Source organism: Orcinus orca, chromosome 1, assembly GCF_937001465.1.
Source record: "Orcinus orca chromosome 1, mOrcOrc1.1, whole genome shotgun sequence".
Taxonomy (NCBI): Eukaryota; Metazoa; Chordata; class Mammalia; order Artiodactyla; family Delphinidae; genus Orcinus; species Orcinus orca.
In genome coordinates, this window is record NC_064559.1 from 138,953,029 (window position 1) to 138,980,357 (window position 27,329).

At 32.1% G+C, this 27,329-nt stretch overlaps 1 protein-coding gene across 8 annotated transcripts in view; it reads right to left on the reverse strand.

Moving 5' to 3' along the window:
* Positions 1 to 27,329, reverse strand: part of PRKACB (protein kinase cAMP-activated catalytic subunit beta) — a 143,207-nt gene that overhangs the window by 42,543 nt on the left and 73,335 nt on the right. For 2 of the 8 annotated variants that reach the window (XM_004262951.3, XM_004262948.3), the window contains exons 2-3: positions 6,320 to 6,381; positions 4,136 to 4,264 (exon numbers count right to left, since the gene is read on the reverse strand). In XM_004262951.3, coding sequence (XP_004262999.1) covers positions 4,136 to 4,264; positions 6,320 to 6,381 — 191 coding nt within the window. Of the gene's footprint in view, positions 1 to 4,135; positions 4,265 to 6,319; positions 6,382 to 9,532; positions 9,556 to 10,635; positions 10,660 to 12,338; positions 12,363 to 20,259; positions 20,584 to 20,853; positions 20,973 to 27,329 lie in introns of those variants that run through there. The other 6 variants (XM_033431606.2, XM_004262950.3, XM_049709040.1 and 3 more) reach the window with 6 other exon arrangements.

Here is a 27,329-nt window from a genome sequence, read left to right on the forward strand (position 1 = left end):
AGAACTACCATATAATCCAGCAATTCCACTTCTGGGTATTTTTCCAAAGAACATAAAAACACTAATTCAAAAAGATATATGCACCCCTATGTTCACTGCAGTGTTATTTACTATAGCCAAGATATGGAAGCAACCTAAGTGTCCATTAACAGATGGATTGATAAGAAGATGGAATATAAAACGGAATATACTCAGCAATAAAAAAAGAAGGAAATCTTGCCATTTGTGACAACATAGATGGACTTAGAGGTATGAGGGTATTATGCTGAGTAAAATAAGTCAGACAGACAAAGAAATACACCATATGATTTCTCTTATATGTAGAATCTAAAAAAACAAGTGAACAAACATAACAAAACAGAAACAGACTCATAGATACAGAGAACTCAGAGGGGAGGAGGTGTGGGGTGATGAATGATATAGGTAAGGGAGATTAAGAGATACGAACTTTAAGAGTTTACAGGATAAATTAAGAGTTACAAAATAAATGAATCACAGGTTAAAATACAGTATAGGAAATATAGTCAATAATATTATGATAACTTTGTATAGTGACAGATAGTAACTAGACTGTCATGGTGATCATTTTGTAATGTATAGAAATATCAAATCATTATGTTGTACACCTGTAACTAATATAATATTGTAAGTCTATTATGCTTCAAACAAACAAGCAAGCAAGCAAATTGGAGACATTTTGTTGTTGTGCTAGCAATACAAGTATGCTGGTCACTTACCCTCCCTAAGATCCAATTACCTCATCTAGATAATTAGGGTAAGGACTAGTTGATCTCTAAGAGCTCCATGCTCAGATTGTACAAATCAGAAGTGTAGAGTTCAATGATGAGTTGAAGCTTGGATTAGAGTACACGGGAAGAGGGTACAGAACAAGAAAACAGGAAGAGTGGATAGTCCAGCGATTGAGATTAGCAATCTTTAAAGAGCAGACAGAAGGAAAAAATAGAACAAAACAGGAAAAGGCACATGAAAAAGAAGAGCCCAGAGAGGAAATACTATAATTAGGAGCATGGGGTTCCAGAAGTCCAGGGACAAGACAGTTTCAAGGGAGTATCACTACAGTCCTGGCTCTAAAAAAGTCACATAAGATGAGCAAAAAGAGTCCACTGGACTTGGTGATTAAGTCACTGGATTGGTGATCCATGGTAGTGCCATTTCAGTAGAGTAGCAAGAAGCAGGAGATAAACAAGGAGGCAGCTAAATTGTTGTGGGTTGAAGAATTAAAAGGAAGTGAGTTAGCGGTGAGTGATTAAACTATTTTTTCAAGAAGCATGGTTAGAAAAGATAAAGTGAAAGAGGGCAGTAGACAAAGATGCACAAATGTGTGTATGGGTGAATTTAATTTTAGAGAGACTTAATCCATTACTACTTTTCATATTAGGGGTTAGTTTTGGTTTTTGTTTTAAAATAGAGGTTGGGCTTCCCTGGTGGCGCAGTGGTTGAGAGTCCGCCTGCCGATGCAGAGGACACAGGTTCGTGCCCCAGTTCGGGAAGATCCCACATGCCGCGGAGCGGCTGGGCCCGTGGGCCATGGCCGCTGAGCCTGCTCGTCCGGAGCCTGTGCTCCGCAACGGGAGAGGCCACAACAGTGAGAGCCCCGCGTACCGAAAAAAAAAAAAATAGAGGTTGGACTGAAACCTCAGACCAGTCTAATGCTGTGCTGTCCAATATGGTAGCCACTAGCCACATGTGGTTATTTAACACTCAAAATGAGGCTAATTTGAATGGAGATATACTGTAAGTGTAAAATAAACATCAGATTTTGACAACTTGGTATGAAAAAGAGAATATGAAACATCTCAGTAATTTTTATATTAATTACATGTGGCAGTGATAGTATTTTAGATACCTTGGGCTAAATAAAGATCTATTAATTAAGAATAATTTTAACTATTTCTTTTTACTTTTTAAAAATGTAGCTACTAAAAAACTCAAAATGACATATGTGCCTCACATTATATTTCTATTGGATAGCACTAATTTACCCACCATCTGTAACCCTGATTACTCGTTCAGTACTGTTTCCTCCACATTTTCCTATCTGTATCCCAGCAAGCCAAAATGTCATTCTTGAGTACATAATATCTGTAAGATAACAAATCAAGATTCGCCATTTTTCTTTTACTTTCCCTCAATAGTCATTACTAGGAAAACAGAAGCTTAATATTTAAAGCGTGAATTATTCAGACACCTTGATTCATTAGATAACACTAATATATGATAAATACTTAAAATTCATTTTTTAATTAATTAATTTCTTTTAGCTATAACTGACATGTAACATTATTAGTTTGAGGTGTATAATATAATGATTTGATATTTGTTACAGTATGCAGGTTTTCAAATTTTTTCCTGCTTTAACTTACATTTTAAATTAAACAGCTCAATCATGTTAAACAACAGGGCTTCAACTGTCAATTAAATTAAGTCATAAAATAAATCACTAAATTTCTGTTACCTCAATCTAAGGATCAAGTAATTGGCCCCTGCATTTTTCCACAAGGCAGAATGTAATAGAGATGCCTGTTCTTTACATATAGAATTCAATATTTTGTTAGTAAACATATATATACCTATTATGTATAAATAATTATTGAAATCATAATGTACCCCCCTACACTCAAACTATTAATTGTATGTGTCATATAGTCACAATAAAGAGGAATGCAAATTAAACAAAACAATAAAATTATCTGAAGGTGTCAATGGTAAGTTATTCTATTGCATGTGTTTAATAATCTAGCAGATAAAATTTACTCTTCAGGTAAATAACAATGAATACACCAGTATCATCTTTTTAGATTTCACATATAAGCAATATTATGTGATATTTGTCTTTCTCTGTCTGACTGCTTTACTTAGCATGATAATCCCTAGGTCCATCCATGTTGCTGCAAAAGGCATTATTTCATTTTTTATGGCTGAGTAATATTCCATTGTGTACATATACACACATCTTCTTTATCCACTTATCTGTTGATGGACATTTAGGTTGCTTCCATGTCTTGGCTACTGTAAATTGTGCTGTTATAATCATTAGGGTGCATGTACCTTTTCGAATTATGGTTTTCTCCAGATATATGCCCAGGAGGGGGATTGCAGGATCCTGTGGTAGCTCTATTTTTGGTCTTTTAAGGAACCTCTATTCTGTTCTCCATATTGGCTGTACAAATTTACATTCTTACCAGCAATGTAGGAGGGTTCCTTTTTTTCTACACCCTCTCCAGCATTTATTACTTGTAGACTTTTTGATCATGGTCATTCTGACCAGTGTGAGGTGATACTCATTGTAGTCTTGATTTGCATTGCTCTAATAATTAGCAATATTGAGCATCTTTTCATGTGCCTGTTGGTCACTGGTATGTCTTCTTTGGAGGAATGTCTATTTACATCTTCTACCCATTTTTTGATTAGGCTGTTTGTTTTCTTGATATTGAGCTGTAATAAGCTGTATATTTTGGAAATTAATCCCTTGTCAGTCGTATCATTTTCAAATATTTTCTACCACTCTGTAGTAGGTTGTCTTTTCATTTTGTTTATGGTTTCCTTTGCTATGCAAAAGCTTTTAAGTTTAATTAGATCCCATTTGTTTATTTTTGTTTTTATTTCCATTACTCTAGGAGATGGGGCCAAAAAATATTGCTGCAATTTATGTTAAAGAGTATTCTGCCTAGAGATTACCATACTAAGTGAAGTAGGCAAGACAAAGACAAATATCCTATGATATCACTTATATGTGGAATCTAAACAAATGATACAAATGAATTTATTTACAAAACAGAAATAGACTCACAGACATAGAAAGCAAATTTATGGTTACCAAAAGGAAAGGTGGGGGAGGAGGGATAAATGGGGAGTTTGGGATTAAAATATACACACCACTATATATACAATAGATAACCAACAAGAACCTGTATAGCACAAAGAACTATACTCAATATCTTGAATAACCTATAATGGAAAAGAATCTAATAAAGAATATATATGTATATAACTGAATCACTTTGCTGTATACCTGAAGCTAACACAACATTGTAAATCAACTATATTTCAATTTAAAATTAAAATTTTTTTTTAAATTCCAAAAAAAAGAACCCAAACCAATGCATACACTAACCTTCTGCTTATCTAAGATCTTCATTGCATAATATTGTTCAGTGGCTTTATGTTTCACCAACATGACTCTTCCAAATGAACCTGTTCCAAGGGTTTTTTTCCTTTCAAAATCTTCCAGCCCAGCATTATTCTACATATACATGAAAAAATAAACTTTAAAATTAGAAATTTTCATAAGAAGACTATGAAAACTATAATAGATTTAATAATATGCTATCAGAATAGGTAATTTATAACTATCCATTTAAAAACAATACAAAGAGACTACTGAAATTGCAGATTATTGGTTCTATTTTTCCCTTTGAATAAGAAAGGATCTAATATTTGAGAAGAGACTTACATCGCAAAACAAAGCATAATAGTAATGTGAGGAAGTAAGATCCTCAGTTGAAATATGAAAGGCCATATTCTAATATGAATTCATAGTATTGGACTTCTAATAAATTAGCTCCATATTTTAATAATTACAAACTGACCAGAAGTATGCAATCATGGAAGCCACACAGTCTTAGTGCACTTACAAATAATTATAATGAATAGATAAGCTGAGGATCAGAGTCCTTTCACTAGAGTTACCTCTGAAGAAACACTGTCTTACTTCATTTCTATCCTTATATGAACTAGATAATAACAGCATGAGAGATACTAATGGTTTTCTCTCTCTGATGTGATAACAACCCAGCATTACCTAAAAAAGTAACAATAAGGTAAAAAGAGTTCCTCACTCCCACAAAGATAACCAAAAGTCAGAGTCCCAGAAGAATAATCACTCTCTTTCTCCTTGAAAGATGCTTTGTCACAAGCAAATATCTTTGGCTTTGACTATAGCATAGAAGCAAAGAATTGGAGGCATCAATCTATTGAATTTGTTGCTGCCACAACAAAATGAAAATTACTAGGAACAAATTATGTGCTAAGTGGCACCAAATAGTAATTGCTAACCCATTTGTTTAATAGGTTTTCATTATAAACATCTTCATGAAAATCTTGGAAAAAATATTTCCAAGGGCCATTCTGTATAGCATTAAGCTTTAGAAAAATGTGATGCAATATGGTTCTTTTATAAGTGAGGAATTTGGATTGCTACTGGAATTCACTGTAGTTGGACTTAATCTTTTGCAAATCAACCTTGCCTTTGGAGACACATCATAGCTTCTTACTGAATCATTAAGGAGGAAGCAAGTAACTCTAAGTTTTTATTTATAAAACTTGTTTTCATTCTTATTTCTAATAATTTTAAATTGCCATGAGATTCTGTATGGATACAGAAAGAAAAAGTCCTTATAATTCTGACTGAATTAATTATTTAATTTTATGGATTAATATTTAATTTTTGGTTTTATCAACAACAATGGATTGAAATGTTTAATAAAGTTCCCAACTAAATAATGAAAATAAACATCATTAATAGACAACAAAACATCTCTTTCTGCTAGTCACTGCTTTTCATACGAATATGCTATCTTCCTCATAAATTATATAGCTCATGCTCTAAATCTTGGTAATGATGGCATCTTCATAAAACGTAACATTTTATTTAAAATTAAATATTTTTTAGTGAAAAAATACTTCAAAAGGATTTTTATGCTAGGAAAAGTTTTCAAAATTTCACCTACTATTAAAGGTCATTAATTATTTATAAAAATAAATTGAAAAAGAGTTTTTGGCAAGTGTAGATGGCTCTTTTTATATATAATTTTTAGATCTTAGTTAAGATCTAAAGTACTTAAATTATATAGAACTTAACTCATCAAAACATTTATGAAAGGATCCTAGTGTACTTGGTATGTTGTCAGTAGCCAAGTATTTGTGATTAAGAATTTGAAACTGCACAATATGATCCCTAGTTGTCATAATTAATAAAAATAATAAATATGCTATCGAAGGCATAAATCAAAATGACTAGAATATTAGAAAATATCAAGAGTTTGTAGCAACTTGGAATTAGTATCAAAATGTATAATCAGGTATTATATCAGAAATTAGTTCCTTCTCCAATTTAGGTATACATAAAATTATTAATAAATCAAAACATAATATTATGGCAAAATTCTCACGTTCAGCTTATATTTATTAATGCTATTTGAAAATTAAACTTTCTGAAGTAGTAAATTATTTAGGTGAGAATCATGATTTTACTTAAAGCAAGATTTTTAAATCACAGAAAATTTTAAATGTTCCTTACCGGAGCAGGATTTTCCCATTTTTTTAAAAAGTCTTCTTTGGCTTTGGCTAGAAACTCTTTCACTGAAAATATATTTAAAAAAAAAAAAAAAAAAACACCAAATTTTGACTTCTAAGAATATTTATACTACATACATAAATACATTACACATAAATATATTTGCTTAAAAAACACAGACTTAAGTCAACTATGGTTGCCATGAAACATGTATTCACAACCATGATTAGACTAGAGAGCTATTTAGTTTCTCTAAAGAAGAAGCAAACAGTTTCTCCGATTTCTAAGAATATCTAATACTGTTCTCTATGGAGGTCACTTTGATAATTTCAAATTTAATAATAAAAATACTGTTCCTGAAAACATACCTGAAAGTAATGAAAAAAGTTAGAAATCAATATAGGACAAAATACTTATTGTAAATAAATAAGCCAGCAGATATTAACAGAGTAAACCTAAGAAGTAAAAAATCTGGAGAATGTGAATTTGTTGATTTGTGGAGTTTCAAAACTAACTGACTTTGACAAAGGGCTGTTTTCAGGTATAAGGATTTATATTATTAGATTTGTATCCTCTCTACTAAAGGTAAAGAGAAAGGGAAAAACTACAGACTAACACAAAGAATAGCCACAAAGACTTAAAAATAAAACAGAACAAACCACAACCAAAAAACCCAAACAGCTTAAAGTTCTCATTCTAAATTTGGAGCAAACGAAATGCCTGAATGCCTAATTTATAATATAAACTAAAGTAAAGCAATTCAAAACCAGATGTTTATATAATGATCAATAATAGCCACATTATTTTATAGAGCTGTGGTTTGAAGTTTTAGATTTGATAAATGATGAATCATTTAAAAGGATTCCTCTTTTCATTGTCTTCCCACAAAGCTACTAACAATGATTTCTGTTTACAAAATAACTTCAGGGTTTTAGAAACAAATAGTAAAAAAAAATTCCAGAGAGATAAAATGGCATTAAGAAAATGTATTATTTTTCCCATAGTTAGGTTTGAGAGAGCAAAACCTAACTACACAAGAAGTAATTATTTTAGTCTTTCTTTTTTTTTGGGGGGGGGGAGTTCCCTTTATTCCTCTCATATCTGAATCTATAAATAAAGATGAAAGTAGGATTTAAATAGTGTTGAAATAGTAAAAGGCTAAACAAATGGTACAGTGGCATTTATTTCAGAAGTAATAATAAGAATGATGATAATGATGATAAAAAGACAAAAGTTCAATGAGGGGTTCACAAATACTTTAATAAGATCTTCTAATGATGCAGTAGTATTAAACTGAGGCATGTAAGATATATTGTAATTTCCTCCTTTACCCCCACTGAAGTACCTTTGGCAAAATACTGTTAAACAAGAAAGCTGTTGGCATTTTAAGTGCTTTGAGATTTCAAAATGGTGTTCACAGGCACCAACAGCAGACATTAGTTTTTATGTAACACTAGTGTGCATTTCTGAACATATTATTTTACTACTTTATATAAACTGTCACTTGTATTTTGCAAAATATTCCCAAAATACCTATTTTAGAAAATTTAAGAAAAATAATTTTTAAAATTAGAATCTTTCCATTATATGAAAATCTCATTCACCAAAACAATGAATCAAATAATTGCAACTACTTATGCAAATATGATCTAATTCTTCCTGGGGGTGGATTTGGGGGTGGAAAATTATTACATTTTCTTTGAGTTTAGGAAGGTTCAAGTCATCCTACTTCTAAAAAGTTTATATACTAGTTACAACTGAAGAAGAGTGGTTTTATAAGTAAGATCTCTTTTTTTTTTTTTGCATGAAACAGACATCTGCACATGCCATTGACTTGGAAACGACAGCTATAAAATAAATTAAAAACATAATTTATTGCTAAATGCAACTGTGGCTTTTAAGAAACAACTTGTGATTCCCAAAATATACCTCTGATTTCTTTTGAAAAATATTTTTAGTTATTTTCTATCTATAGAACTTGCACATCAAGTTGCAGTATAAACTCTCCAGATGCCTGCATGAGTATAGATAATTTGGAGACATGGAAGAAAATCAGGAAAAGGAAAAAATCCCTAACATCCTGTTTCAGCTTCTCCTGTCACTTTTTGCTAATTGGATCTTGAGTTAAGAAAAAACTAACTGGTCAAAGGAAGGACTGGCAGTATTTGCCAAAGATGGTAAGTTGAAGGAAAATTTCCTTTTTTCCTGCTTGGTGAATAAACTAAAGGAAAAATTTTAAGTACTACTGAATTTCATGCACTAATAGGATATTCAGGAAAATCTTTGAAATACTCTCTGTACTCATCAGTATTCTGAGTTTACTGTCAAGTAACACTGTAGAAAGTAAATAACAGTTCTCATAAAGGTCTTAGATGAAAATTATCAGAAATGGTGTGAATTAAAGATGTTAAATTTTGCAAATTATTTCAACAAATAGATTCCTTTTTAGAGTAAGGATAAGCATTAATTATAATGTCATTAAATAATTCCACAAAGAAAACTCTTCCTGCAACACTTTTTGTCACATAAGTATACATATACACATGAAATGTCTGGTTTATATGTGTACTACTTAGATGCAAAGATGAACACAGTTAACTCTTTGTAAAAATATTGGTAAACCAAAATATATACCTTATAAATATAAACACAAAAAATAAAATATTGTATAACATGCTAGATTATGAATAACTCTAAAAAAAATAGGCAATGTAGAACCATATGTATTTGCTTTGGATTTTATTATTTTTACACAGTGGTGAATTTAACTTTCTAAATGCTTTTCTCTAGTTATTTTTAAAGTTTATATCCACTGACATAAGGTGTTGGCAACTAATTAATAAAACGAGTGGTGGGAGAAAGCCAAATTCAAACACTGCAGCACATTTAATCTGGAGTTCCCTATAAAGCATATACTTGAAGTTCTCAATTGTTTTCTTGTGTTCATATATAAGCCATATCTACATTTACACTCAATTTAAACCCTTGTGATATCCTGCAACAGCCACAGGTTTTGGAGCTCAACACATGAGTTATAATATTGGTTGTAATGCTTCTTAGTAATCATCAGTACCTATCTGAAAACACAGTGATTAGTAACACTCCTTAGGAAAAAACATCTCAACAAAGGATTTTTCTGCAAATATATTTTGTTCTGTACTGGTCAATAATGGAGCAAACTAGGTACTAAAAAAATGAGGACACACCAAAAATTACCTCAATTTCTTCCCAGAAGTATATACTTCAATTACATTTATTTTCCATATAAATTTATTTTCTCTTCAGTTTAAGAAATACCAAAGGAATCTATATGTTCACCCAGGGTTGGTTTGTAGAAATATTTACCCACATTCATGAGATGAAGAAAGAAGAAACAAAGTGATAATTTTTATGCATATCTACAAGTACATTAAAAAAAACTTAAATCTTACCACCCTCAAAATATCTTTGAATATATTTATACACACGACATTGTTAAAAATTAGAGAGTTCATTTTAAACATTAGGAAAATTTATTAAAAATTCAAGTATGGCATATCTTTATTCCATGTTATTCAGATAATTCTGAAATGTTTCACTAATTATAGTTAGTAAATTTATTTACTGGGCAATTTTTGGTTCTGTGTTGCTGCTAGATTCTAGATTGCTACTGGTTATAAAAAGGGCATGTTGTTCATTACAGTATGCCATTATGCAAAGCTTAAAGGAGGTTATCATTCATGTTTTATAAGAAGGGTTTATAAATCTATTACTATACAGATTATAACTACTCCAGATGTTGAATTCTCCAGTTTTCTTTGTAATGTGATAAATGTCACCTCTCTCTTTGACACCTCTTTTACAATAAAAGCACAATTTTATTTAACTTCTTTTAATGGATGTCAGAAAATAGAAGGGAAACAAATAGAAAACAGAACAAAATAGAATATAAACTTCCTAGGGTAAATACCCAATTAAAATATTAGCTGTTTTACTCAAGATTTACAACTATATTTTCCTTTCAAAAACCTTTCATTAACCTGGGTTATCTAATTTAAGTGGTGTGTATTAATTTGTCTTATGTTACCCTGTACAGCTCCCACTATTTCACAGTGCTATATTTGTTGTTTCTAAAATATCACACAAGAAACTGCAATATAAATAATTTCTGTGGATAAAACTCAACATAAAACTAAACCATTTCTCCCATCAACTAAAATATTTTATTAACTCAAAATATTTTATAAAAATATAACTTTAAGAGGAGCATAACAACTTGCAAACAACCAAATAAAAAGTTTTAAAAGGTAACATTTGTTTTATTAAAAGTAATTGCCTACCAGATACTTCTGAAGAGGAGCAAGCTTGTATCCGAAAAATAAATTAAACAATGATTAAATGACACTCATAAAAACAGCATATTAGCATGAAATCACTTATGCACATTTTTACAAAATATTATGTACAGACTAAAACAATGTAGAAATGATTATTTGACTGAACATATTCAAATAGAATATTTTTAAATTAAATGGTTAGGAAATAAAATCAATAATTACTGTTCAGTGCCAAAATCAATACCATTCTAATTTTCCTTAAAACAGCTAACAAAAAATTTAACTCCTCATAGCAATAGCGCTAATAATATTAAGTAGCATATACTGAAATACACATCCTATAACTACTGCAATGCCATCTCTGGACTTCTATTCTTTTTCAAAACTCTACTGTAGGAAAGACACTCTGAATTGTAATACTTCATTAAGTCCCTTCTGAGAGACAACAGTGTCTTCCAGGTATTTTTACTTCATTGGTGCTGGTTTAACAATCTTCTCAACATTTATTGAGCACTGTTCAATGGTACCAGAAACTGAGCTAGACTCTGGGAACACAACAAAGAATGAACATATCTCCACTATATAGGAGATGAGAAGCTAAAGGGGAAATAGATGAACCACTGTAATAGAATGTGACAAGGATTACAACTAAGAAATCTACAGGTGCTATTCAAGCTCAAAAGAGGAAATTCTTGGGTAGTAAGGTAACGCATAAAAGATGATGCAGCATTTGTGCTGAATCTTGAAGGATAAACAGTTCCTCTGGCAGATGAAGTTGAGGACAAAGATAGGCTGGGATGATCTTGAATCAAATGCATAAAGGAAAGAGCATGGTTTACTCAGGAAATGTCAACAGACCTAAATAGCTGCAGCATAGGGTAAAAGTGTACAGCAGCAGTGGGAGGTGAAGTGTATGGGCAAGAAAGTGCCCAATCAGGGAGGTAGCTACTTGCCACAGCGACGCTTTTCAGTATGTGGAAAGGCCCAGGAGTAAACTGAGTTATTCACAATTGCTGTACTCCATTTCTTCTGGGAAATAGGAGGAAAGATCACTTGGCTAAAGAAAGAGGGGAGCCAGAGTAAGGAGGAAGAACAGTGGGGGTTACAGGTCTGAATATTTTAAATCTTGATGGCTATCCATTTAGGGAATAAGAGAAGGAGCTGTTCCTCTAAAATTTTCTATAAGGGAAAGAGCAAGTATTAGGTACTATAAGCAGTCGTTTCTTAATAGTATCTTTTTTTGTAATAAGTTAAAAATTTTTTTTACTGAGCAGATTATAATTCATGGTCCCCCTAATCTCATGTAATTAAATTATTTTCATCTTCATTCTTTACCTAAATAAAAGCATTATTCTATTTAGGTTATTTAGTGTATGTCAGAAAGCACAAAACAGGATGGGAACGGAGGTAAATTAGTTATGAAAATACCAAGTTCTATCAACAAATAACAATACAGTCTCTTCCAAAACCTCTAGGAAGTGTAAATCTAGTAGACTGTAATACTGTCTTCTGGCACCCCTACTTCAAACACTCACCTCTTTAGAACTCTATATGTTATTTCTAAGTATACCTCCCCACACACATACATGCTGTAGTACAAATATTTTCAGTAAATATAAAATATTCTAGTTGCTACAGAATGCCTCATAAAATGCAACTTATAGCAACAAAGCAAACAAATTATTCTGTAAAAAGTGGTTTCCTACCAGATGCTTCTGATGATTTGCGTGCTTGATCAAAAAGAATAAATTAAACAGATTAAATAACACATAAAATAACATACACACAAGAAGTTACCAACCCATACATGTTCATTAGATATTCACACACAGGAATAGAATGAAAAACACATATTCAAAAGTGTTTTATACAATGATTACAATTAATTCTTTGGATACATATATCTTTTTAACCAGTCAAAACCCTACTCTGGAAATGTATTAATGAAATATATTTCTATCCCTTTAATCTGAAGAGCAATTGTGTTCACTTTGCTGAAGAGACACTTTGCTTCACCATATTCAAACATGTTCGTTCAAAGCAAATTCACTGTAACCTGAAAATGACAGTGGGTATAAAAAACAACTTTAATTACTATAACTGTTATTTGTGTAGTTCAGTGGATGGGACCACATAACAGCACAAATGGGCCTACTTTTCTTTTCTAAGATATTAATTAGTCTTGCACAAAATCACACATGAATGAGTGGTTGAAAATTTAATAGGCAATAAAGGCTATTCTTATTGCAATACTGCTTACATTTACTCTTCTGTCCTCTCCTTACAATTTTTTGTTAGTTAATTCTTTATCAAGTCTTGGTTACAAGTGAACATTATAATTGACCCACTCTTTCACTACACTGTTAAAAAAAATTTTAAACTTTTGGTGAGACATATATATTTAAATGATCAAATTATAGAAAGAAACACATTAACTTATTTGACTAGTATCTATATGGACAGATGGATACACTATGAATTCACACAGTGTACTCGTTCACTACAAATCACATGTACATGCTTTCTCTCCAAACTTGCTCTCTGTCTAGGGATGCTGTGGATTTTCTAGGCCATCCAAGCCATGTTTGACTGAAGATGTTCCCTAAAGGATTTTGTGATAAAACTTAAAGTAAATTTATAGTCATAAAACTAATGACCCAGGCAATTTTTGAAATGCTCTTTGAAATGTACTTTACTTCCTTAATTGTTCACTGAGGCTTTTTCTCAGAGGATATTTTATCTAGCAGAAGCATATGCTAAAGATTTTCCATTTGGTCCTGAATTCAAATGTTGTCTTGTTGCGGAAAGTACAGAGATAGGAGTGGATCCCTAGATGATAGGGTATGCACGTTTTCAACTTAACTAAATAGTAAGTGGCTCAATAAATGGTTGTGCTAGTTTATACTACCACTCTATCCTTGATGATCCATATCCTCAACAAAATATGTTACTGTTTAATTTTTACTTTCTAATTTTTGATAATCTAATGGGTATAAAATGATATCTGCTTGTTAAATATTAAATATCTCAGTAGAATTTTATACCTTTTTTCTCTTAAAGGTCTTATTCTTTTATTAGATTTATTCCTAGGTTCTTTAGAGCTTTGGTTGCTATTGTAAAAGGGAGACTTTTTAAAAAATTACCATTTGTTTGTTGCTGATGTATAGCACATAGTTGATGTTTATATACTGATATTATATGGCAGACTGGCAGACTCTCATTAATTCTAAAATAACACTAGTAGATTCTCTTGAATTTTCTATGTAGATAATCACATATCTGTGAATAATTTTTTTTACTCCAACTTTTTCTTGTCCTACCGTGTAGGTTATGACTCACAGTGTTATACTGTACAGATAAAGACAATGAGCATTCTACTCCTGTTCCTAACTTCAAAGAACATGTTTCTAACTGCTTTTCTTTCCCATACTTTACTTGTGAAACTATTACTAGAATACATATATTTAAGAAATTAAGAATATCTCCTTTTTAATTCTTTGAAAAATTTTGTACAAGATTAAAATTTTTGTTTTTTGAACTTGACTATAAAACTGTCCAGTCCCAATTTTGCTAAGTTTTCTTTTTTTTTTTTTTTTTTTTTTTTTGCGGTACGCAGGCCTCTCCCGCTGCAGAGCACAGGTTCCGGACGCGCAGGCTCAGCGGCCATGGCTCACTGGCCCAGCCGCTCCGCGGCATGTGGGATCTTCCCGGACCGGGGCACGAACCCGTGACCCCTGCATTGGCAAGCAGACTCTCAACCACTGCACCACCAGGGAAGCCCATGCTAAGTTTTGAATAAACATTTTAACTATGATTAAATCTTAAATAGGTACAGTTCTAATCAGTTCTCTTAAAAGCCTTCTCCATGAACTACGCGTTGACTCTGATGAATATTTTCTATTCCACTGACTTTTGCTCATGTCTCTATTAGCTTTTTTCCTTCTTTTGATTAACCATACTGTACTTTCTCTAACTTGTTTACTTGCATCCTTACATCACAAATGTCTTTCTCTTTTCCTAACATACACATTTAAGATTTTGGCTCTAAATCCTTTAGCTGCACCCCACAAGTTCTGATACATAATTGAATTTTAAATTTATGAGTTATTTCTTGACCTGTGTGTTATTTGAGTTTTTTTAATTTCCAAATATAACATTTGTGTTTACTTATTTAATTAGTCTTTTATTATTGATTAAACTTAATTGCTTTGTGGTCAGAGACCACAGCCTATGTATCAATTCTTTAAAGTATATCAAATATGTGTAGTCAAAAAATCAATTTTGTAAGTGTTCTATATATTTCTGTGTATTCTCCAATTACTGGGTGAGAATTCTTTATATATATCTATAAATCTTACATAGTTATAATTTTTCCTTCTAAACGGGTCAATTTTGTTTTATATATTTTGAGGCTCTGTGGGAAGTGCATACAATTTTTTTCTCTTATATTTCTTTTTTATGTGATTAATTTAAATGGTAGCCTGTATGTGACAATTCTACTCTGACATTCTTGGTAGGGTCTAATGCTGTTTTATCTGCTAAATATCTTTTGTTGTAGATTGTTTGTGTGTGTTATGTATCTATTTTGGCTTTGGACTCTGAACTCAAAGTTCAGTGGGGTTTTATCTGTGAGAAAACTGCAGGGTTTGATATGAGGATATGTTTTGTATTAGCTTCTGCCTGGCATCCGATAGATGTTACCAGCCTGGAACTGTTACTCTAAGGTATTTTATTTAAAATTATTAAACCACACAATTAATACAGATTATAACGTGAAAGCTACTGAAGAAGCAGCAGTTGATTACAAACTCTCAGGAAAAGCATCCCATACACATGCACACACAGCCCTCCCCCCTCCCCAGGAACCCAAGCCAAGAAATGTGAGCTTCCTTATTTTCCCCGTGTCAGTGGAGATGTTTTATTTTTTAGTCTATGCTTTCACTGAGGTTATGATCCTTTGAGGATCCTGGCTTTATACACAAGTCTAAGAAATCCCAAGTTGTATGGATCAAAGAACTTTTCTGTCTCTGTGAGGTCATTTAAAACAAAAGCCATTTTGTCACCAAGGTATGAAAATTTCCTCAGGGTAGTCAAAGTATGCTCCCCCTTACAGCTCTGGTTTTTCACTTACTATTTGACTTTTTGCACACTGGGGATTTCTATTATATTCTTGTAAATTCAAGTATTCATTTAAAGGGATGCTTGTTATATTTTATTCAGTATTTCTATGTGCTGTTGTATCTTCGTTAATTTTTGGTCTAGAAGGATTTTCAAATTATCCAGTCTGCAATTTATGGATTTTTTTCTGCATAAGAAAAAAATGTGTGTTAAGTTGTAAGATGCAAGGAGAGCTGGATGTTTGTGGAATTCATTTTTTATCCTCGTAATTCAAACTTACATCAGGATATATTTAGTTAGGTGCTGGTATTTTTGTTAATTTTTGTCAACACACAATGAGCTCTTTCAGTGTATACTTTTAGGATTTTCTTCTAAGTTTTCCTGAATCATAATTTTTTATGATTGTTTCTGTTCTATTAGTCATTATCTGTTCTGAAGGAATGTTATTCATTCAATTTGTAGAGTTCCTACTTTTATCTAACATACTTTTCACCTCATAATTTTTATCCTGTCCATTTTCCCTACATTCTGGTAGCTTTTATCAAGTTAGCTCTTTACATGTTCAATTTACCTTCCTGCAGTGATTATTTTGCTCTTTACTGCTTCTAATGCAGCTTTATACTCTACAAATGCCAGGTTCATTTTCTTATAACCTTTTCTTATATCATTATTGCTTCTTTTCTATTCCTGCCTCTCGTCCAGCTCTCCTCTCATCCTAGTCTCTTGTTTCATCTTTTTATCTTTAACGTCTTATTTTATAGAGTCCATGTTCACTTGAAATTTTTAAGAATTCCACATAGACGCTATCTATAATTTCCTATTGTAAACCCTCCTTCATAAATATTTTCGAAACATAAGTTCATTCTCTTCCTCTTGAAGGCTGTGAACTTATCCTTGAGCACGATCTCTTTTATAGGTTCCACATTGGTACTTTTCTTGTTTATTCATTCATGAACAATGAGAAGCCTTTCGAAACTTTACAAATGCTCCCCCCAAATAAGATGGATCCTCCCACCTCCTATTTGGGTATGTTAGAATCAACTTCTCAGATCTTTTAGTTGATATATATATATACATATTTATATTATCATTTAAATAATCCAAAATGGGAATGGAGCCAGGACTATAGGGTTCCTTACTACTTGTGATGCCCGTCACATCAGGGAAGAGCCCTGTTATATCTGGAAGAAGAAAAGCCACTTTCTCAGTTTGATTAGACTAACAAATTTCTGGTTGTCCCACTATTAATTGTTTTAGAATGAAAGAAATCAGCAGTGTTGGATTTTCCACTCATCTCTCCCACAGTCTTTCTTAAAAGCTTCATCCATCCAAGTTAGTAAGGGTGAAATTATTTTTATTTCTTTTCCATGAAGGCAAACTACTCAAAATAAAACTGTTAAACTTTGGCATCTGATCTTCAATCTGATACATACATTTCTAGGCAAGTACCCTTCCTTAATTCCACTGATATACTGTTTTTCCAGTTTTGTGTTCTTAAATTTTCAATTTAGAAAATATTGATCTAAAAAGGGGAATTACTCAAATGCTTTTGCTCAAGTCTGTAACTTTCCTGTAATTCAAAGCATAGCAAATCTTTTTCAGAGATTTGCCCTCAACTACCACAAGGCCAATCAGAGTTTTCATTTGAGATTTTGATATAATGATGCTAGTTATGTTCCGATAAGCACATGAACCAAAAAAATCAAAATACATGACTGATATTCTTCATCAGTAATGTAATAAAAGTGTTGTACTATATAAAAAATGGATAAGTTTTAATCATTCATTTATTTCACAAGAATTTATGAGTTCATTACTGTGTTTGGGGCACTAGGGTAACCACTGGAAACACAGAGATGAACACTGCACTATCCTTGACTTAAGGAGTTCAAAGGATGGTGATTGGAAACTGATATGCAAATATATAATTTTAGTATAATATAAATAATTGTTATAGTTTATATAAGTTTGCTTTGGGAGTATAGAGGAATCATCTGACTCTACAGAGTCAATAATGGAGGCACTGAAAAGCATAGCTGGTTTTCAGAATTTTTATAATAAAAGATATAAATATGGAAAGGGAGCAAGGAATAATATGTAGTATAATGTGACTAGATCAGAATTTTATGAGAGTGGTGCAAATAAAGCCAGAAAGGCAGGGCACTGCTCTCATATGCCCCACTAAGGAGTTTAACCTTTATTTGAGAGGCACTAAGGAGTAACTGAAAGTTTTCACGTTGGGTTAAGAAATGGGTGTATCTGCAGATTTAAAATGGCAGCATGGAAAATGGTCTGGAGGGATATAAAACTGGAAGTTGAGACCAGTGAAGCTGTTACTGCAAAAGGACTGAAAAGATACAGATTTCCTGATCCAAAAGCATTCTCAGTGTCAGTGATAATGGAGAAAATTGAGTGATTTTGAGACATTTCTAATGTAGAATCAATAGAAATTTATGGCTGAGTGCATGTCTGGGGAGTAAGAAACAAGTTCAGTGATTACAAGGCTTCTGTTTTAAGTTCCTGCATGGCGAGTGGGATCATTAACAAAAATCAGGATGAATGAAAAAGGAGCAGATTTGGGATGGAAAGAGAAAATTCACTTTTGCACTGAACATTCAGGTAACAACTGAAGATGTGGGACTGGATGAGATCATTCAGAGAGAATGCAGCATTAAAAGAGGGCTAAAGATAGATTCCAGAGAAAACTATTCCCCCCAAAAGCTGATATTTAATAGGCAAGGAAGGAGAAAAGAAATAGCTTTTTAACTAGGAAAGTACCACATACACATAAATATCACATGTATAGCTAAAGACTTAGATAAAAAGGTCTGGCATTTGCTCATTTTTACAAATAAAACCACACTTCATTTCAAATTTTCCACATTTTGAAATGGCTGAGGCATTTAACCACTTATGAGTAACATTAGTTGAAATTGGACAATCCTGAAAAAGTCAGAATGTTTAGTTGTCATTACTATAATTCCTACGGTTAAAAAAGGCTATAAGGGCAGACCAATATGATCAAGTATATCAAATACTATCTGAATAATCCATAGCTTTCTTGAAAGAAAAAGCAATAGAGAAGCAGTAACAATTTTCTTCAGCTAAAACCAACATATCCAATTGTAAAACCTCTAGAACACTTTCAAGGAGAAAAAACACACTGCCTGTATTCAAAGAAATCCAGTATTTTAAGTGTGATAACCAGGTATATTCAGTTTTGATATCCAAGAAATCCTAAGAAATGTTAACATGTTGCTTTTGTAGTATTAGCCCAAATTTAAAACACTCGAACAGAAAGATCTATCTAACAGAAGAATAACAGGATAATAACAATAACAAATCATTCTTAATATATTACATGCAAAATTGTTCTTTTAACGTCTAATATCATTCTATAAATAAATACCTAACAGTGTTGAAGAGGTTTATATTATACAGCAGCAGGATAAAAAATGTTTATTGGCAATAATAAGATGGTCTCCAATTATGGAAGAAAATGTTCATCTATTTGGAATTCTACCACTATACCACAAAAATCCAACTCTCTCAGGTTCTGAATTCCAATTCCAAATCTTTTAAGTATAAACTATAGACTGCTTTAAGAGAAAAAACATAACACTTTTCCTAAACATGTATCTGATTCAAAGGTTAACTTAATAAACATCCTCTTTTTTAGTTAAGCAAAAAGATGCTAATGAATTATGCTCTAAGCAAATATTTCTGCCTCTAACAACAGGATATCTATTTTTAGCTGCAGGTTTGGCTTAAAGTGAACAGCTTTTACCCTATGATAAACTGCAGTATATACTGTAGTATATTTTCTCAAAAAACAATTTTAGAAATGTTTAGAAAAAATCATATTTACAAAAACAAAAAGGAAACTATCACAAAAGTACTTGTTCTAACAAATTATTTCCCAAAAAATTATTTCTAAAAATTTTAACAAAGGCTCCAAAACCAAAATGCATATATTTATTTCATCATTAAATTCCTATTTCTCAATGAGTTATAGTTAAAAGCAACAAATAAATCAATAAAATTTTGGCAACATCTTATGCAAAATTGAGTATTTTTTATATAACCAAAAAGAAGCTAACAAAAATTAATATTAGAAAGACAAAGCCAATAAAAGGAAAGTTTAATTATCTTCAGGATCAGATACTAAAATAATTCCTCCTTTACCACAGTGGGTCTTTTACTCACTAATTTATAACACAATTAATAACAATGTATTAATGAATATAATGAATACAATAAATCACACCATAAAATAGATTAGAAACTGATTACTGGTATTGACTATTAATAGTGATATTAATTATTCACAGTTGTTAATGGATTTAAAAAGCAAATTACTATAATCCCTAAATGCAAAAGCATCAAGAGAAAATGTAATCCACTGTAGTTCTGGCTTTACAACTGCCCCTCTATAAAACGTTTTTTTGCTTTTATAGTTAAATATTTTTTAAAAATACAAACCTACAGAGTCTCAGAGAGCATACTTACCACTCATGATGAAAATCAACCTTTCCAAAACATACTGCTCAAAACAACAATCCAACAGCAAAGGGAGTTATGCTAATCTCTAGAGGTATAAGAACCGATGGTGTAAACACATACATTAGAGCATGCAGCACACAGAAAATGAAAAGAGCTTTCTTTTGTTTTAAAAAGAGAAGCTCCTAGAAGCAAAGCATAACTGCTCAGTGCGAGATATCACTAGTAAACATCAGATTAATGCCAAAGATGTGTATAACTAGATTTAATTTCTTTCAAGCTAGTTATCCTAGGCTTCTTCATATACCACTAGAACAACTCAAAATGGCAGGGAGAAAATGTTCGAACCAGGATGTATAAGATGTTCTCAATTATATCAGCATGAGTTGTTACCACGGCAACATTAGAGCAGAATTATCGGTTCACTTGTAACCAAGGAGTAGCTTTTCTAAAGCTTTAATCAACCAAGACAAATAAAATGCCTTTTTATTTTAGAGCCACATGATTTAAAAATTACCACGTTTCTTAAATTTAAGCACTTATCTACCATTTTTACATCTTTCAAAGATATTTTAAAAATTGCTGTTTTCTTCAAATACTCACACAATCCCATGTTGAACCTGGCAAGGAACAAACAGCAGAATGATTGCACCTAAACGTCTTTCAATTACACCAGCTCTTACTGCTAGCTGTGGACCTCACTGATATTAAAATGCTGTGTGCTGTTGCTAGTGACTATTGGCGATGAATCTTATTGCCCAGATCGCTGATAGCTTTCATTTTTCATGAGCCAGAAAGCTATACTGCAGCACAAATGTTAACCATTTAAACATTCTGTTATTATGGAGGAGACAAAATATAATACTATATATCTTCATTTATAAAGGAGAATTGTAAAACAACTTATTTATAAACTTCCATTATATTCAGTATCACAAACAGTGTCAGATGCCACTTATGTGATTTTCAAAAGAGGGAAGTACACAAAAAAGTTACTGACAATTATTGTTGAAGTGTAAAATCCCTTACATTAAACAGGATTAAGATGACAGATTGTATAGCAAGGTAGATGGTATGGTGAACAACTGTTCTGATTCCCAGAGACCCAAAATTTGTACCAAAATGGTACAAGGGATCTATAGAATGGTTCCTTGTTAAGTGGAATGTCACCAAGTGAACATGCCATTTTAAAAGTTGCCAGGTGACACAGGACTTCTGGTGAAGAAAGAATGAGTAAGTCAGCAAATCTTCTCTCCAAGAAACAATTATGAAGTTGGACAAAATTATCAAAAACAATGACTTCATGGTTCTGGACATCTAGTAATCACAAACAACAAACTGAGAAGCATTTATTCATGAAAAATTGCTACACTTTGCATGAGAACAGTGGGAGTCTGTGGTATTCTTGCTTGGTGCTGCTCCTGTTCCCCCACAGCTCAGTCAGTGCAGTACTTCTGTCAGGGTGGGGCTCCATGACAACCAGGAGCTTTACTGCCAGAGAGGGCTGACATGATTTGGAGAGGAAGCCAAAAAACCCCATACAAGTGATACCATCTATTAAAAAAAAAAAAGCAAACTGTAGCAAATGAACAGGGCAAGTATCCAGCTTTGCTAACCTGAAGTTGTGGCCGTAGTAGGGGTGAGCAGTAGACTGATGGTCTAGCAAAAAATTTAGTAGAGAAAATGTAAATGAGAGAGGCAGAGAGGGCCTAAATAAGCTCTCCACATACCCCAGCTTGACAAGGAAGCTATTCCGTAGGACCCAAAGTAAAGTTAAAGCTGGTACAGGCTTGAAAACTGCCTGAACATTGAATATGCTTTCCAACCCACAAACAGCTCCATCAGCACAGACTGGCTCAGAATGTTTGAGCACAAACTCTGATTAATCACTGAATAATAACTAAGCTATGCAGGCACAGGGTAATCCTTAACAGAGAAATCAGTAGCCAGACAACATGGTGGATACAGCCCATAGATTAAAGCCATGGAAGTTATTAAAACAAAACAATATAAATAAAAACAATCCTGAGGAAAGAAAAAATAATCAGAATGCAGAGCTGCTACAAAATATTATTTTAAAAAGTCAAATTTCTGACAAAAACATTATATAATCCATAATGAGGAAAAAGGATAGAAAATGTCTCTGAATGGTCCCAGATATAGGATTTAGCAGAAAAGACTATTGGAAATATATCAAAAGAATAAAAGGAAATTGTATTTAAAGAATTCAAGGAAAATATGATGGCAATGATACAACAAAGAGAATTTCAATATAATGATAGAAAGAGAAACTTTTCAAGATATAAAAATTATAGACTTAAAAAGTACAATAACCCAAACTTTAAAACTCACTACATAAGCCCAATAGCAGATTTGAGGAGGGCAAAAGACTCAGTCAGTGAACTTGAAGATAGATCAATCGAAATCATCCGGTCTGAAGAATACAGAGAACAAAAGATAGGAAAAAAATGAACAGACCCTCAGAAGCCTGTAGGATATCAAGGGTATCAACATACATGTAATAGGAATCCTAGAAGGAGAGGAGAGAGACAAAGGGCAAAGAAAAAATATTTGAAGAAATAATGGTTGAAACTGTCCAATCTGATGAAAAATGTTAACCTGTAATCTAAGTTCAACCAATGCCAAGTATGATAAGTACAAAGAGATTCATACCTAGACACCTCATATTCAAGTTATTCAAAGACAAAGAAAAAATATGGAGAGAAGCAAGAGAAAATGACTAATCATGTACAGGGGAAAAGCAATATGATTAATGATGACTTCTTCATGAAAACAAGAGAGGCCACAAGGCAGTGGAATAATGTATTCAAAGTGCTAAAAGAAACAAACCTTTTCACAATTCTCTATCCAGGAACACTATCCTCTAAAAACAAAGGTAAAATAAAAACATTCTCAGAAAAACAACAACAGAGGATATGTGCTTCAAGCAGAAATACTTAAGGAAGTTGTTCCAGATGAAGACACTGGACAATACTCAAATTGACAGGAAGAAATAAAGAGTATAGATGATAAATATATAAGTAAAAGACTATATAAACACATTTATCTTTCTTTTTAAAATTTCTTTAAAGACCTTAAAATTGTATGAAGCAATCATTGTAACACTGCATTTCTAGGTTTATAAAAACATAAAGGTAACATGTGAAAATGATAACACAAAATTAGAGAAGAAATGGAGCTATATTGCATCAAAGTCACTATATTTTACTAGAAAAGTAGATTGTGATAAGATAAAATGCATATTTTAACCCCTAAATCAACTATTAAGAAAATGTCTTTTTAAAATGTAATTTAAAAATCAAAGAGGAATTAAAATGGCATCCTACAAATATCTGTTTAACACAAAAGAAGGAAGAGAGGAACAACAATACACAAACTCTTAAGATATATAGAAAACAAACAGCACAATCGAAGATGTAAAGCCAACCATATCAATAATCACATTAAATGTGAATAAACAGATCACAAGGCAGAAATTATCAGACTGGATTAAAAAAGGTCCAACTATATGCTGTCTACAAGGGCCACACTTTAGATTTTAAGATAAAAATAGGTTGAAGGGAAAGGAGAGAAAAAGTTATACCATGTAACAGTAACCATAATACAGGTGGAATACCTATTAGACTTTAAGACAAGAAATATTAGTAAAGTCAAAAAAAGGAAATTTCATAATGATAAAAGGGCCAATACTTCTGGGAGATTTAACAATTAGAAATGTATATGCAATGAACAAAATAGTCTCCAAAATGCTAAAACAAAAATGACAGAATTGAAGGAAGAACTAAGGACTTCCCTGGTGGCACAGTGGTTAAGAATCCGCCTGCCAATGCAGGGGACATGGTTCGATACCTGGTCTGGGAAGATCCCACATGCCGTGGAGTAACTAAGCCCGCGTACCACAACTACTGAGCCTGTGCTCTAGAGCCTGCGTGCCACAACTACCAAAGCCCTAGAGCACCTAGAGCCCGTACTCTGCAACAAGAGAAGCCACTGCAATGAGAAGCCCACACACTGCAACGAAGAGTAGTCCCCACTCGCCACAACTAGAGAAAGCCCACACACAGCAATTAAGACCCAACACAGCCAAAAATAAATTAATTAATTAAAAAAATTTTCTTAAAGAAAGAACTAAATAATTCAGAAATTATAGTTGAAAATTTCAATATTCTTCTCAATAATTCATGGAAAAAAGAAAATCAATAGGTTACAGAAAACTTGAATATAATATCATTAAAATGACATTTATAAAACACAGCATCTAACATCAGCAGAATACACATTCTTTTCAAGTACACATGGAAATTCTCCATATTAATCATATGCTAAGCAATATAACAAATCTCAAATTAATTTGAAAGGATAGAAAATTCATTCAAAAAATGAACTCTTATCATAGGAGAATTAAAGTAGGAATCGACAACAGAGAGAAATTTTGGAAATCCTAATATCTGGATTTAGATCACAAAGAAATCCCAAAGGAAATTAGAAAATATTTTGAACTGAATGGAAAAAACCCCACAAGAAATCAACATTTATGGGATATAGATAAAGCATAGCTTAGAGGGAAATTCAAAACTTTAAACACATGTATTAGAAAAAAAGAAAGGTCTCAAATCAATAATTTAAGTTTCCACCTTAAGAAACTTAGAAAGAAGAGCAAATTAAACCAAAGCCAAAAAGGTCACAGCAGAATTCAATGAAATGGAAGATAAAAACAATAGAGAAAATGAAGACACCAAAAGTCTTACTGATAAACCTTTAGCTAGACTGACCAAAATTAACACAAAATAAAACAGAGAAGACACTAATTACCAAAATCAGGAATGAAAAAATGGTATAACCACTGATGCTAGAGAAATTAAAAGGATTAAAAGAGAATACTATGAACAACTTTACGTAAATGATATAACTTAGATGAAATGGACAAGTTCATAGAAAGACACAAATTACCAAAACTAACTCAAGAAGAAATAAAAAATCTGAAAAGACTTACAAACAAAAATATTAAGCCAGTAATTAAAATTTTTCCCACAAAGAGAAGCTCAGGTCTACATGGCTTCACTGGGGAATTCTATGAAACATTAAAAGATATAATACCAATCTGACACAAACTTTTCTAGAATATAAAGAAGGATGTAATACTTCCCAACTTATTCTATGAGGCCTGATGACAAAACTGACAAAGATCAAAAGGAAATTACAGATCAATATCCATTCCAACACAAAAATATTTTTCAAAATATTAGCAAACCTAATTCAGCAGTATATTAAAAGGATTATACACCAGGACCATGTAGGATTTATCCCAGGAAGGCAAGGTTGGTTCAACATTGAAAATTAATTAATGGAATACACCATATTAATAGAATAAAAGACAAAACGACATAAACATCTCAATATATGTAGCAGAAGCATTCTACAAAATCCAGTACCTGTGATAAAACCTCTCAACAAACTGGGACTGGAAGGGAACTTCCTCAAGCTGATAAAGGGTGAGTTTGGGGGTGAGGTGGAGAGGGGGATCCTATAGCTTACATTATATATAATGGTGAAAGATGGAATGTTTTTCCTAAGAATGGGAATAAGGCAAGGATATCTATACTCACCACTTCTTTGCAACTTTTTATGAAAGGTTCTAGCCAGTGCAATGAGGTAAGAAAAAAGATATTTAAAAAGGCATATTTATATGCCTTTAATAAAAGGCATATAAATTGATAAGAAAGAAATAAAATTGTCTTTTTTGCAGATGACATGATTCTATATGTATAAAATTCTAAGGACTCTATAAAGAAACTACAAGAACTAATAAGTAAGTTTATCAACATCATAGGATATAATATATATATAAACCAATAACATTTTAATATACTAGGAACAAGCAATCCAAAAATGAAATTAAAAGGACAGCTCCATTCACAATGGTATTAACAGAAAAAAAAAAAAAAAAACTTAGGAATCCATTTTAACAAGATTTACTCACTAAAAAAAAAAAAAAAAAAAACAGAAAACATTGCAGAGAAATTAAAGAACATCAGAATAAATGGAAAGCTATTTCATTTTCATGGACTTCAAGACTCAATATTGTTAATAGAAGAGTCTCCACAAATTAATCTATAGATTCAATGAAATCTCTATGAAAATCCCAGTGGGCTTTTCTTTAGAAACTGACAGGCTGATTAAAATTTATATGGAAATGTAAAGGACCCAGAATAGCCAAAACAATTTTGGAAAGAACAAAGTTCGAGGACCTACACTACTTGATTTCAAAACTTTTTTTAAAGTTACAATAACCAAGACAATGTGGTATTGGCATAGAATAGACATACATTGATCACTGCGACAAAACTGAGAATTCAGAAGTGAACCCCTACAATTATGGTCAATTGATTTTTGACAAAAGGTGCCAAGATGATTAATGGAGAAAGAAAAGTCTTTTCAACAAACAGCGCAGTAAAAATTGGATATTTATATGAGTTAAAAAAAAGAACTCCACTCCATAGCTCACACAAAACAACACAAAAAATTAATTTTTAGATGAAAGCATAGAATAAAAATCTCCATTACCTTGGGTTAGATAAAGATTTCTTAAGATTTGGCACCAAAAGTACAATCCATCAAGGGAAAAAATGATAAACTGGACTTCATTAAAATTACAAACTTTTGCTCTTCAAGGATATCATTTAAGAAGATAATACAAGCCCAATGGGGAGAAAATATTTGCAAATTATTTATTTGGTAAAGAACTTGTGTTCAGAATATATAAAGAACTTTAAAGACTTGACAATAATAAGAAAAAACCCCCTCAATTTAGAAAGTGGGCAACAGATTTGAAAATACATTTTTCCAAAGTAGATACATGAATGGTTTATAAGAACATGAAAATATGCTCAACATCATGAATCATTAGGGAAATGCAAACTGAAACCACAATTAAATACCAATTCACACACACCAGAATGGCTAAAATCAAAAAGACTGATGATACCAAGTATTAACAAGAATGTGAAGAAACTGTAACCCTCCTACATTGTTGATGGGAATATAAAATATTAAGCTAT